Here is a 15,032-nt window from a genome sequence, read left to right as displayed (position 1 = left end):
GATGGACTACAAAAGTGGCATGGTTGTCTAATTCAATTTTAAGGAATGTATTTGTACTTCTATTGAAGTGTTACCATGAGACTCCTAGGTCAACAACTGGGAGTGATGCAAGCAAGTGAGCCTATAAAAGATGTAAACACGGAAGAACTGTAGTTATAAGTAAGTAGCTTGTTTCTTATCACTTGCACAGATTTAATATACAAGTGCTGGTTTTGAAAGTTGTTGCAGCTGCCTATTAATTTGTTTTTTCTGTACTCTTAGTTTGTCTTTGTACCACTTTAAGGTCCTGGTATCTCCATTAAGCATTGGGAACATAGTGGCCACCATCTGGGTAAAAAGCGTGCCAATAATATCCTTCCATAGCTTAGCCTAGGTGACTGCTTGGCTTGGCCCTACCAGTTTCAGCTTTGGTTCTGAAGGGCTTACTATTTTGTTATTAGCTTCCATCTTCCATTTGATGTGTGTTAGTGCATATTGGACAACTTCTGGTCTCTTGCTAACTTTTGAAATAGACTATATATTGACTTTGACGTCATCACTCCCAGGTCTTCCATCAATCTTAAACACCTTACACCCTGGAAACAATTGTATGAAAGCCATTGTTTAACCCAATATAGTTTGGTAGGTGTTGAAAAATGTGTTTATATTTTGTGAATTATCTGCAGTACTATGACCATTTAAAACCCTAAGATTTATATTGTGAAGGCACCATAAGAATTCGCCACCTAGTCTACCAACACACAATGCCTGGGACATCAGAGGAGCAGTGTTCCATATCCCAGCTTCCCTTTCGGTATGCTCATCTGTAAGGATTAGTTTGTTAAATTTGATTGCCTTAAGACCAATTCAGTGTGTTCACCTTTGCTTATAATCTGACAAATCACTCATTCCTGCCTCCTAGGAGCCCCTTTTTACGCACTTATCAATTGGATTGACATAAACTTTAAGCATTAGGATGACTGTGCTTTAGGGTTTTGCAGAAATGAATTATCTGAGAATGTGAGTATCGTCAATTGCCCCTGCTTATCTATTCTCAACTATGTATTTTGTTTGCTTTTGGGGTGCCATAGGTAGTTGCAAGATTCAGTTAATTTGCATATTTCCTTAAAAGGCAGGTTAAGATAACACTTGCTTTTGTTTGCATTTCTTGGAGCAGGTCTGTGATCGGTGCAAGAAAAGGACGAACAGCACGAAGAAATTGACCATCCAACGATTTCCACGTATACTTGTCCTTCGTATCCTTCTGTATGAAAAGTGTAATACCCAGAAATCACGTTCTTCATTTGTATCTATTGTGAATACCAGACATTATAACTTCCACACTCTTTAGTGTCACATGTGGTTTACAAAGCCCAGCTATAGAAGATTGCAGAAACCTTTTGAAATTACGTGTTATTTCAGCCAAGTGTATATTTTAATTCTTCATGAGTAATGTAGAACTTGGCAGGGGTAAATAACATAACTTGCCTGAATCCAAGCCAAGTTCCCTTTCTATTGTCTTTGTCCCTTAGGGTCTGGGGGAATAAAACCTGGAAGAGCGAGTAAAACCCAGCTTCCATGTCCTGTCCACCAAAAGTGGCAATGACCAAGATGGGAATCAAGCAGCACTGAATCCATGGAGCTCTGTCTTGGGCGACCCCATCGGCTGTGTTTTAACATTGTTCCTCTCTGTGTGAACTTTTAGTGGCATTCCTGCTTGGTGCTCAAGCAGGAGGGAAATTAAGCCCAGGGGTTGATGCGCAGCAACGTTAAGCACAGGAGTGACTGTGGTGCCCTTATGGTGCAAGGAAACTTGCTCCGTGCTGTGAGTGAAACAGTCAGCGAGGCATTGGCATGACATGGACCTCCATAACACACAAACGGAGAGAAAAAGGGCACAGCTGGGCTCATGCCTGCCCTTACTCGTAGAATCACAGCACAGAAAATGGCGTGACACTCTTTCTGCTTGAGACCAGTTGATTACAGGCACACATGTACCAATATTTTTATAGCTACCTACTACCACTATAACTCCCAAAGATAGGGCAATTCCAAGAATTGGACAAGGTAGGCTCACTCACATAATGTGACATGCTTCATCATTTGCCACCTTGTCCCACCCTGCTAAGGGGATACTATCAGGGCAGACTCAACCTCTGGAGGAGGTTCTGGCCCGATGGAGTTCTTTTATTTTTTTCTGGATAAAATACTTGGATCCAGTTTCGAAATTAAAGGAACCTTAGGATAAACCACAAAGTATACTTTATTCAGGTGGTATCCTAGGCTAGAATAAAAACACCAAAAGGTATTAACAGGAGACGTATATGATTATTATGACCTATATGCATCACTGAATTGGTAACTCTATCATGCCAACATGTTTCTGCCTGTGGTCTGTAGCCAAACAGTCTTATGTATTCTTAAGATTATCTCTTTTCACCAAAACCATGTTGAAATGCATAACTGAATGGAGGAATGAGCAGAATTCTGACATTATCTCCAAGACTTGCTTATCTAACTAAATACAAACATGATCCTGTCCCAAACAAGAGACCTTGTCATGTGCCTCTGCCTTCTTCATCAACAAAGTTGAAATCATTACATCCAATATCACAAACGCTAGCCCTTTTAGTTGCGGGGCGATCATTGACCGTCGGAGCTGTGCTCACTTCTTTAAAGTCATTCCAGCTCCTGAATCAAAATACTGTCCATTTTAAGCACACCTAGTCACTTACAGACATCTGTTACTTCAAGATAGTCAACCTTGGCTTCTACTTTACAGCTTCACTCATAAGCATGCTCATAAACTCTAGCCACTTGAACAACGCCTCAGAAACCTAAAAACATCATCATTTAATCTCTTGTCAAAAATCTTAATCTGATCCAGCTACACTCTGCAACTGTCATTGAATTTTAGGCATCCCCTGCCAGGCTAAGGCTCTGGAAACTGTCAGTGTCTGATAACTGGCCGTATAACTCAAGGTTTTTGATGATATTTGCAATTATATTCTGACATTAACTCAGGTGAGAGAGAGGGACTGCTCCAACTGATAACAGAGGCTAGCTACAGGTATTTAAAGATCAAGGCTAAACATTAGCACTAAAACTCTTAGGCCTCTCAAAAACATTTTACATCTGTGACCATACACTGCTCATTAGTCACTTTGATATGCATGCCCAGTTTGGATGGATTGCTCTCAAATCATTCATCCAGTTTCTGGATCACCTCGTGCTTCAGGTCAAGCTCAGGACATTCTTTTCCAAAACAAATTCTGTCATTTGCATTGTGCCACAGGGTTTGCACTGTCTCCAACCATATTCATCATTTATGTGGCCCCCTAGGGCAAACTCACTGAATCTTCCAATATTGGATTCTGTATTTAAACTGATGGTATAAGAGTATTGAAGCTACACAAAAGCTCTGGTCATCAACAGTGTATAGGCTGCTGTTCAGCGATGTTCGAGGACTTCATGAATCAAAACCTTTTCTGCTTCAACATTTAAAATTTTAGTTCCTGTTTATGGGCCTAACCGCTCCTAAATTTTTTCCCCATCTGGGGACCTTGCTTGGGACACCAGCTCGCCATTTGAGAGTGAGTGGAAATTTGGGAGTCACTTTTGATTTCATCCTGTTTTCTCATTCCTCTAGTCAGCAACATAAGTATTTTTATCGTTTAGTAACTATGCTGAGCTTTTCACACTATATCTGATATATCTGGTGGAAACTCGAGACTGCATTACTGTAATGCTATATGCTGTGGTCTACCAGCCAAAACCACCTGCGTGGCTCAAATTCAAGCTGACTCGCTCATCCAGAACAGGCACAGAAGTGAGCACATCACCCGAGCACTTCATACCCCTGTCGGGTTACTAATAAAATGGTCCACACAATTCAAAGTTATGTACTTCATTCACAAGGCCTTGCAATACACCTAAACAATATCTCCCAAGGATAAAATAGCCAATGATATGGCAAATGTTGGCTTACCTGAACACTTTTACAAACAAATACATTTACCAAATATTAGTGGTTTGGTGTGAGTTCTGTCAAGGTCAAGGCAATAACCCCCGGAATGCCCTTTCAGCACACTTCAGACTGAAGCTGAATATACTGTTTTTTAAAAAAGACCAGAAAACCCACTAGTCTGCCTGCTTTCATCCTCCATGCATCTTGAGGATTCTGAATATGTCAATCTGTAGGACCAGTTCCTAGCTGCTTGTCGGTTACATTTTGCAGTCGGTTAGGTTCTGCTGGCCCCACCCCCTTTGCCTCTCCCTTAATTGATCTTTGATATAACTGCAAAGTGGTATTAAGTGCTATAAAAAGCCACTGTTCCTGGTCATGAGTACATAATCTCTACCGCAGTTCAATTTTTAAATGGTGTTGTCGTCAATTGCTCATTCTAGCCTGCCGACCATGCCCATTTGTTGAAAGTAACAAACTATACCCTATATCTGCCTCCTGAAGTCCTCAATGTGGAACCTTGAATTTCTCATTGTCTTCCTTGGCATGACATTACCTGGAACACAGTAAAAATTGGGGAAAGGAAGTTTAAAACCACTTCTACAGCTTCATCTGAATGAGTGACTTGACTATATAACAGACTAGCATTGGTTAACATTGGTAGTTCTGCTTTTGTGAATCCAATTCCAACATTTTCCTACAAGTGTAATTTTGCAATTTCAAATAGTAATAAAAGGTGATTAGTGCTTTTGTACAGTTGCTATTTTTTCATTTTTCATTAAGTAGCTCAACAAATTTGTCCTTAACTACCCTGTTCTCTCTCAGACTTGAACCGTTTTTCCACAACCAGATACTCAATAAAGAAATGTTCTGTCTTTGTGGACTTTCCACTTCAGAGACTGAATCTCAAAGAGTTTGCAAGCGAAAAAGCTGGTAAGTGTGGCTTATGTTGTGTCCGTTTCCTATGGGTTGCTTGTTCATTGAGTTTGATTCTTAAAAGTAATGTTGCAACAAAAAACTCTACTAAGTAGGCATAGTTTCATGACTGTTGTTCTGACTGAGTCATGCTCACACTGCATGGAAGCCATATTTAAAGAGGCAGCCCTCTCCAATGTCCTTCTAAATGAAACCTTTTTTCCCAACCCTAATTGTCTACTGCTCTCAGACCTTCTCTCCATTAGCGTTTCATTCTGTAGAAGCTTTAGAGCATCTGAGATTGTAAGTGGAGCAGTAGTGCACGCAAGGGATATAAATAAATGATGAGTTCTTCATGAGCCACTTTCACAGTGAGCGTGAAAAAGGTCAGTTAAATCTGAGTTATAAGACTCATTAAAGATTTTGACTGCCTGTCTAAAAGGTCCAAGTAAAATTACTCTTTGCCTTTTGCTGTAATTTGTCTCTGAATTAACCATCTTGGGGTATTACAGTTTTTGACAGATATTTCTAACCATAGAGTCCTTATCTTTTGAATATATTCCTCAAGCGTTGTATGGATCTGGAAACAATTCACAGCAGTGCTCCGAAGGTGGTGCCATATTGCTCTATATTTGATCTGCACTGCCCTGGAAGTGACAGAGCAGAGAAGCATATAAGCTCCAGCCCAGCATGCTGACATCAGTTCCTTCTCTTCACGTCTTCCTATTTGGATCCAGAACTCCTTACTTACGTTGGTATTCTAACAACCCCTAAACATTTCTTTAGTGTGCTAGGCAACTATGTCCCCTCCAGTAGTTACAAGATCAATCCTAGCTGTGACTGCAGGAAGCAGATGCCAGTAACAGACCCATACAAGGTGTCTCTCTGGTACCTTTGCTCTAGCCATGATTCAAAGTTGTGTGACATATGTATTGTTATGCATCCGAAGGTGATCCAGGATACAAAGTTTTGCTTTGCTGAACACAATAGGTCGTGGTCAAAGCACAAGTCCCGCTTAACCTCCAAATTTCATGCCAGGTCTTGGTCCTGGTTGCAAAGTCGCTTCTACAAGACAGTCAGCTTCCCGCTTGAATCCCTGGGTAAGTTGGAATCTAAGTCCAAATGCAAACATAAAAAGACAAAGCAGGAATCAACTCCAGCACTGCCACACTAGTTCTGAAGAGAAGACGTGAGGGTTTCAAGATAAACATTGCACCTGTTCACCACCCAGGCTTTAGAGCTGATTCTTTAGTTGGTCTGGGTGTTATCTGAATTTCCTGAGTATTTGTTGACACTGCAGCCTAACAGGCTTACAGGGAGGCCATGCTGCAAATGTATGGTTCGAGACTGGTAATTTGCCAACATCCATATCCAATCCCAAACTTGCCTCGGCCCTGATTTCATGTTACGCGATTGTAAAAGAGCAACCAACCTGAAACCTCTATTGAGACGCAGCTATGACCAGAGGATCCATTATTTTGCCTCGGACGCTCACCTTTTGAAGGACCAGGTCAGATTTCTCAGGATACAAATGATAAAGAGGACTATTCTCTGATCCCTCCTCATTACACTGATGATGCATTATACCTGGACCTACAAAATGGCATTGGGTTTGACACTTCCTCTAAAACTAAGATTCCCTCACTACATGGACCACCATTGGATAAAAGTGCTTCGTTCGCAGAGGTGATGAGGAGGACAGCTGAGGTGCTAAAATTGCACTATCCTTCCATTGAAACAGTCATACATCCTCACAGAAATTCGTTAGCCAGGGCCTGCAAACTTTGAGCCATTGTTGCTTTTTAATGAGGCCCTTACTGACACTATAATGGGCACATGGTCAAAACCCTGTTCTTGCCAACAACTTAGCAGGCTAATGGCTTGGGGAGCTGGACCTGCACCTAGTTGTCCAATTATCTGACTACACACGCTCTACCTGCGAGCTTTATCATGCAGGCTTCCACCAGCAAGGTTAAACCTAACGTTTTTCCAGTCAATCCCCTGGACAGGGAATCCATTCTGCAAGTGATTTTGGTCCTTAGATGTATGCTTGCTGGGCAGATACACACATGCTCTCAAGGACATAGCCAACGCGATCTTACCACTGGCCCCAGAAACTCAAAGCTGCTTTGGCACAAATAATACGACAGACCGGTTGCGGCTAAGTTTGTGATTCATGCTGATGTGGATATTCTGGATTGAATTGGCATGGCCGTTGGTACCACTGTGGTCAGGTGATTTACAGGCACCCTTAAAGGACATGCCCGTCGATGGGGCCAGACCTTTTTTGGGGTAAAGCCAGACCCTGCTCTTTAAGAGTTCAAAGATCGCTCAGCCATTGCATGGTTCTTATGACTGTTGGAAAAGCGAAGCAGCTTTCCCATAATGTATTTTCTAAATTCAGAGGTTACTCCAGGGGGGTGGCCTACAGGCAGCAACAGTCGTTCAATCCTGTGGTGTAGATACCACTTCAGTACTTTCTGATCAAGAGTTCGTTCTAACCTCAGTCAGTCAGTCAAATATACTTTTATTTGATTTCATTGAAAACCCCATAAAAGGGTGGGAAAACCACCATGAATAAAACTTGCAAAGATATACATTGTTATTATTTTTTTAAATGTTTATCTTTGTAAGTTTTATTCATGGTGGTTTTCCCACCCTTTCATGGGTTTTTTAATGAAATCAAATAAAAGTATATTTGACTGACTAACCTCAGATTACTCACCTTTTGAATACTCCAGAGACATCCAACAGGATCTGGAAACTTTTCAGCAATACCTCTGCACGCTGGAAAGTGTCACCCTGCAACTACACACAGACGCGTTCCTTTCCAAAAGTGACATATGGGTCTTCTGATCTCCCTTCATGTCTCTCAGACATTTCACCTCAAAATTGTTCCTGTATGCAAGGGATGTCACCTCCAAAACTATAGGTTTTAAGCCCTGTAGGGACTGTCACAACCAAATGTCCAACTCCCCGACTCAAAGGCCTGCACCGACTGTTCGTCGATGAACCTGATGGCCATCAGGGAATGCGAGGCGAAGCTCTGCATTGCCAACTATGAGAAGACTCCTCGTCGGGCGTCTGCAAATCACAGTCTGTGTCCAAGGTTAGTTCACAGAGTCATCGCAGCAAGTCATCATGTAAATCCAAAATAAAACACAAGAAATTGAAGCAGGACTCCGCTCCCTTTTGCCATTAACATTCACCTGAGCAGGCATGTGGACAATGGCACTCTTCTCGATCTCGCTCCCGAAGTCAGCCAACTTCAGAGCCAATCCTGCAACTTGTGCCATCACAATCTATGTTTCCTGTGCCGAATGCCAAGTTAGTTCAGATCGAAGAGTTCCATGCAGTTATGCTTCAGCTTTTCAGATCCCTACAAACTCCCTCAGACATGCCTCTGTGCCTCAGGCAGCCAAGAGGCCCTCAATGTGGGGTACCACTATTTGGGGTGCTCTCTGTGCCAGCTGGATCTCTAAGCCCATCTTGCCTCCAGCTCCACTCTAGACCCAGCTTTCATGCAAGAGAGCTCTGACGAAGCCACATACTTCGACAGCAATGCCGACTCCATTGACACAGGAGGAGAATGACACTGTTCTCTCTGACGTCAAACTTGGCCCTCAGCTCTGTCAATGATACCTGCTTCTTGGGGCGCTTCTCCCATGTCCTTTGGGGTTCTGTGGCGCAAGTCCTCCCTGTTGTGCCTGACTGCCTTTGCCCTATCCTGCCTGAAACAATTCATGGTGGTCGTGATGTGGCCAAGTTCACAATTCATTGTGGCTTGGACACCGATTCCATTGAACGAACGAGCTATTGGCACCAGTGTTGCCATTTGCCACCATGTGTGGCTGTGATCAACTGGGTTTTCCAGCTAGATCCAGTCCTCACTGATAGTCCTGACCTTTGACAGGACACGCCTTTTACGGGGACAAAGCTAATTCCGCTTATGAGCAATTTAATGAGAGCAGGGCTACCTATTTCTCTCTGGGCCTCTCTGCCCCTCCTTGCTACCAGTTCCAACCCTAATTTCACGGTTTTGGATGAGGCACCCCCTTACGGACAGCCTGTCCATTCCCAACAGAGGATTTTGCAGTCACACCTGCGGTGCCTAACGCCCACAAGGTCAAAGTCTGCAAGCTGCCCAGTCAGCTATTAAAGCTGTTCCCCCCAGAAAGATTATTGGACATTCAGACTGTGATCCACATCTTTCAACCTTGATCCTAGATTTCAGTGCAGTCAACTCTGAGACTGATGGCATCCTGTATCCTGCTAGTCAAACATGCTAGGTCATATATGCAGTCTCTACAGTGGGATCCGAATGGAGTGGGCCCAACATCAAGGAGACCTCCCCGACCACATTCAGATTTCGGAGGAGACTGAAAAACATCTGCTGTGGTGGTTGCTGGACCGCGATTGGTCCAGCAGCAGACCCTTCTTCCTTCCCCACCCAGAGTTTGGGGCGACCATCTGGGAGAGGTGGAGATCAGAGGCATCTGGGTTCCAGCAGAGTGCAGGCTCCACATCAACCTTCTGGAGCCGAGGACCATCCACTTGGCATTAAAAGCCTTCCTGCCATGCATCACAGGGAAGCTGCTACAGGTGCTCCCTGAAAACACTATCACAGTGTGGTACTGCAACAAAAATGGCTGGGTGGGGTCACGGGCACTGTTCCAGGAGGCCTTGCACCTCTGGAAATAGCTAGACCACCAAGGGATTTTCCTGGGTGGTGAAGCACCTCGCAGGCTCCTTGAATGAAAGGATGGTCAAGCTCAGCTGTAGGCATCTAGCGGATCACAAATGGCAGTTACACCCAGAGATGACTCAAGGGCTCTTCCGCACCCGGAGAGAACCTTGGCTAGATCTGTTCCCAATTGCCAAGAAAACACAATGTCAGCACTTCTGTGCATTGGACTTTCTAAGGAGTCTCTCGCTCCGAGATGCGTTCCGCCTTGGGTGGCACTCTGGACTCACCCTGACCCCAGTTTTCAAGGAGATAAGGACAGACCGGGCCTCACTCACCATAGTGGCTCTGGATTGGGGACAGAGAGTATGGTATTAGGAACTCCTGGACGTAAGCACATGTCCCCGGGTCAAGCTGCCCCTCCGGGAGGAGCCGCTGTCTCAGGAAAAGGGCAGGGTTCTGCACCCTGTCCTTTAGACTCTCCCGACTTCATGCTTGGAGATTGAGTGGTGACAGCTGAACAAAGTTGTGAAGCCGTCCCACACCGGTCAAAGAATCACTCTGCTGGTATTCTATGCTCCCCCTCACCTCTCTTAGGAGGAAGAGAGACTCCATTGTTTGACCCCCAACCTTGTTGGCTTACCTCTTTGCCAGACCAAATGTCTTTGTTCAGATCATGGGCAAAGATTGGTAAACCAGAGCCAAATAGGACTTTGTCAAGATGAATGGTACACTGTATCAAAATCTGTTACACACTTGCCAAGCAGCAACCCCCAGATGGCTCATTCCACCCAAGCCATGGCTTCTACGACTGTGCTAGTATAGGAAATACCTGTTCTTAACATCTACCAAGCTGCGACTTGGCGTCTGTACATATGTTTCTGAAGCACAATTGCCTCAACAGCCAGATCCGGCAGGAAGGTAACTTTGTCCGCACAGTCTTACAGGGTGTTTGATTGAAGCCCATTTCACAAACTCTCCACCTTGAGGAGGTGCTGCTTTGCTGCTACCTGTTCAAAAGGTGAGGAATCTGTATTTATAAGTATCCATCAGAGGAACAAATTACCTTCAATAATACTCTTTCTGTTGATAACTGTATAGCTTTCCCACTTTCCTCTCTCCTCCCCGTTCGGTGAAGTGGATTCTTTAAAATCAAAAAAGGTCCCAAGACAAAGATCAGCACATTGTCCCCAAAAATTGATCTAAGGTCTGCATCTGAAGGTGCGGAAAGAGATAGTAACTTTTGGCAGCCTGCAGGCCTTATGTTTATCTTCAGCTCCACTCCATCACTTCTGGGGCTGCGTGGAGTTGCACATCGCCACCTTATGGGACATTGAAGTACTGCTAGGAAGTTGTCCAATCCAGTATGGTGCCTGGGGAATTTTCAAAAGTTGAGAAATCTGCAGTAAAAGTATCCACCAGAAAGAGTGTTACAGAAGGTATGTAACTTGTAATTTTAGGCAGAGTAGCCTGATTAGGACAAGTAAGGTGGCAGATAATACTCTTATCGTTTCTAACCCCAGGACGCCAGACACTGTGCAGCATGTTCTCTACCAGTTTCTCTTTTGGAATGTGGTGGGATTCCATTCTAAGGTTCTTCTTCCCTTCTGGGTGGACTTTGTGTCTATGTTTAGTTTTTGTCTGTTTACAGGAGAAATGGGCTTTGAACCTTATTCATATCAATGTGTTTAAGACTTTTCATCTAGCTGCCATATCTTCTCATGCTGGCAGGCTCAAGAGGGGTTAACTAATTATGTTTCTAACCAGTTGCCTTATCATATTGTTAGAATTGATTCATCTGCCTTATATGTTTTGATTATTGTTTGTGTTCTATTCCCCAAGTTAAATCTCGTTGCTGTGAATTTTAATAATAACATTCCCCCTCACGATACCAACTCAGCTTTGGTAAAGGTCCTGGACAGGATGGTATCTCCATTGACCTCTTCAAGGCAAACATTAGTTTGTGGTGTTCCATCGTAACTAGGGTTCTTTGAGCTTGCTTCCATTCTGGTATTCTCAGTACCCGGTCGGAGTCCCTAATTGTTCCGATCTTTAGGAATGGTGACCCTGCCGACCCGTCATGTTATCGCCCCATATCGCTCCTTGAGTCTATGATAAAAGTCGCAGGAGAATTTCAATGAACTTCCTGAAGGAGTGGGCTGAGTCAATACAATGTTCATTCATTCAAGTGGGCTGAGTTTAAACAATATACTATGTGATCTTCAGTATGGATTTCACAAAAACTTGGGAACAGTAGAACGAAGCCTCAACCTTAATTTACTCCTCGGTAAGTACACCTTTATGAAGAAGGATCGCCAGTTTTTAGCATTCGTAGATCTATCGAGTGCTTTCGATAGTGTACAACACAGTAGTTTATGGGTTATCGGGTCTCCAACCAGTAGCTCGTGAGCTACTGTAGCTCTTGAGCTAACTCTGAGTAGCTTACCTGTGTGCAGCCCAGCTTATTAAATTAGAAAGATTTTGCTTGGTTCAATTATTATACATATAAAGAAATTGAAATTTTACTACACTAATAATATTAGTAGCTGTTAATGTGTTTTATTGAACATAGGTAGCTCTCAATACAGATAAGGTTGGAGACCCCTGTAACGGTTATCTCATCAGATTTTGGGGTGGATTCATTTATCATAGCCTTCGTTCGAGACCTATACTCGGTAGGAAAATCCACAGCAGTTTACGTCCTCAAGAGTGAATTCTGTAGCACCTTTGACCTTGAAAAGGGGGTCAGATAGGGCTGGCTACTTGCACCCCTGTTATTTACTCTATGTATCAACAATTTAGAGTTTGTCTTATGCAGTCTCTGTAGAGACCCCCCCCCCCAGACCTGGTATAGACCTATACCTTGATTGCTCTATGCTGACCATGCTGTCCTTAAGTCGCACACTCCAAGGAGCCTGCACCAGGTATAATAGTTTTAATGAAGTGCGGGTGGAATCTGCAGAAGTGTTGGGATTTTAGGGTAAACAGCGCCAAGTTAGGTCTTGTACCGACCTTTTGTTATCTTGGTAGTTTATTTGATGCCCGTAGCCTATGGACCTCAGCAGTTGAGAATATACTGCAGTACTTTAAGAAATCTATTTCAGCACGTCTCAAATTTGCAAGTAAGTTGGAGGACAAGCCAGTGAAAGAAATGCTAACCATTTAAAACTCCAAATGTGTTTCTGTAGCCCATCACGGGTCAGGCATCTGGGGTTTAAAAAAATGTTAGTTCACTCCTGAGACTTGAAAATAACGTTTAAAAGAATCTTATAGCTGCCCCTACCACTTGTCTTACCTTTGTTTGCCATGCAGAGCTATGGACCCCTTTACCTGATGTGATCATCATACAGCCTAGTTTATTGTGGCTTAAGGTTTAGACTAGGGATGTTACTATTTTAAATTGTATGATTTTGAATGACTGTTTAAATCTAACTTATTCTGGGGGGTTTTCTTGGGTTAAGCTTGTCAAATTGTTTTGCATAAATCAGGGTCATCCTGGATATTTTGATTCACTTAATGTCTTACCTAAAGTGCACAGAAGAGACTTAAAAAGACACTGTTTGTCCTTTTTCAATGACCAAAGATTCTTAAAGGAAAATGGCCAACCCGGTGTTATTAAAAATCAGTTTACACTGGTTACTGATATGACTCAGCTGCACCTTACTACCGTACATAATCAACAGCATAGGTACCTTCTGACAAGCCCTAGGCTGGGTGTTTTTCACAGTTGAATCACTTTTTCAGCCATTAATGACTGGTCATCATCCTTGATTAACTGCACCTGTGATGGCTTCTCGACTCAATGCACCTTGCACTATGTTTTTATGGCCTTATGCTGTACCACCTAAACGTTACATTTTACCTATTCTCCTTGACCGCCATTTTAAGCAATGTCTGCCTGCTCTGTTGTTTTTACAACACTTGAATTCCCTGGTGATGTGTTGTAAGGTGTCTAGTTTGTTATGGTCTGTGATACGGTTAGGAATAAACATTAGTACTTCTTGATGATGTTTTTTTATCTTTTTATTTTATTTATCTTGTTTCATCATGTATTTTATGTCAATAACCTTGTGATAATGTATTTTGTATCTTATTTGCATGTTTGCTTTTATGGTTTTCAAAGAAACAAATCGAATACATTTGATATAATGATGATGATGAGTAAGATTTCTCTTCACTGTGTTGGGGGTCTCTATCATTTTTTGGGTCATGTGCTGGCATAATCTGCTCACCAAAGAGGTGCAGCTTCCTCATTTATGCTTTGCTTGAACTGCATGGGCTGACCATCATTTCATTAGGGAAGGAGAAGAGATCTGTCACTAGAGGATATACTTTGTGCTTAGCAAATGCCATTTGCATCCTGGGATGATATTCGTAAGCATTGTGGAATGCGGTCAGTTTTTTTTTTTTGCCAGCAATCCCCAAAACATTCTGCGCCAATCTTACATAGATTATCCAGCATGGTCAGAACTCAATAAAGTACGTCATCAGCTCTAGGCTGGACTACACTGACTGCTTGGGCAAGACCAATATTACCAGTGTGATGCTTCAGCACCGTTCGTGGATGAGATCTACGAGATTCTCAAGTGATGTACAGTCCTTAAAAAAGGCAGGGGTCAGGGATCCGGTCAACAACATCTAGGCACTCAGGGGCAACGCACTGCTTAGTCTCCGACCTCCACCTCCATGCTACTATCATCAAGTCACTTTAGCTTATCCTCGGTGGCACATGGGCATCTTATTGGTGCCAGGATAAAGTATTGCGTCGACGGGTGACACTGCTTCACATTCAACAGCTGGGTGCATCAAATAGTCCAGCAAGGTTATGCCCTTCCATTCCTTTCAGACCTGCCACTCATTCCACCAAAGTGGCTGTTGGAGGACCAGTTATCCATTTTGTGGAAGGGAGTTGAGGCTTTTTGGAGAAGAGTGCCATAGAGAGGATCCCGGCATCAGAAATAGGGACAGGATGTTACTCTTGTTATTTTCTGGTGCCGAAGGATAGAGGCGTCCTTCCTATTTTAGACCTTCACCATCTCAATTTCTTCCTGAAAAAAGGACAAATTAAAGACGCTCAAATGAACTCCTGCCTGTCCTGAATCCAGCAAACTGGATGCTAGTACTTGACCTGCAGGTCGCCTATTTTCACATTCCCATCATATTGTCCCACAGTCGTTACCTGTGGTTGAAGGTGGGCCACAAGCATTTTAACTTGACATTATCCCTTTCTGCCTCCTCTGGTGTTTACGAAAGTGATGGCTGTGGTTGCAGCACTTCTTCAGAGGGTGGGGTGACCAGTTTTCCCCTACGACAACTGGCTGTTGAATGCAAGCTTGCCACAGTCTATCGTATACCATCTCCAGATGACAATGAAGCTCCTAACATCTTTGTGGTTCTCGATCAACGTGCTAAGGTCTCAGCTGACTCCTTCACAGAGGCATCTATTCATCTGAGCCATTCAAGGTACAGTGCAATTTCGGGCCACGATCC

General features: G+C 43.3%; 1 protein-coding gene across 4 annotated transcripts in view; it reads left to right on the top strand.

The window, feature by feature from the left end:
• Positions 1 to 15,032, top strand: part of USP21 (ubiquitin specific peptidase 21) — a 480,681-nt gene that overhangs the window by 415,572 nt on the left and 50,077 nt on the right. For 3 of the 4 annotated variants that reach the window (XM_078669157.1, XM_078669160.1, XM_078669159.1), the window contains 2 exons: positions 1,154 to 1,235; positions 4,769 to 4,876. In XM_078669157.1, coding sequence (XP_078525283.1) covers positions 1,154 to 1,235; positions 4,769 to 4,876 — 190 coding nt within the window. The remainder of the gene's footprint in view (positions 1 to 1,153; positions 1,236 to 4,768; positions 4,877 to 15,032) is intronic. The other variant, XM_078669158.1, reaches the window with a different exon arrangement.

Source organism: Lissotriton helveticus, chromosome 12, assembly GCF_964261635.1.
Source record: "Lissotriton helveticus chromosome 12, aLisHel1.1, whole genome shotgun sequence".
In the NCBI taxonomy this organism is placed as follows: Eukaryota; Metazoa; Chordata; class Amphibia; order Caudata; family Salamandridae; genus Lissotriton; species Lissotriton helveticus.
This window is presented reverse-complemented; position numbering and strand designations above follow the sequence as displayed.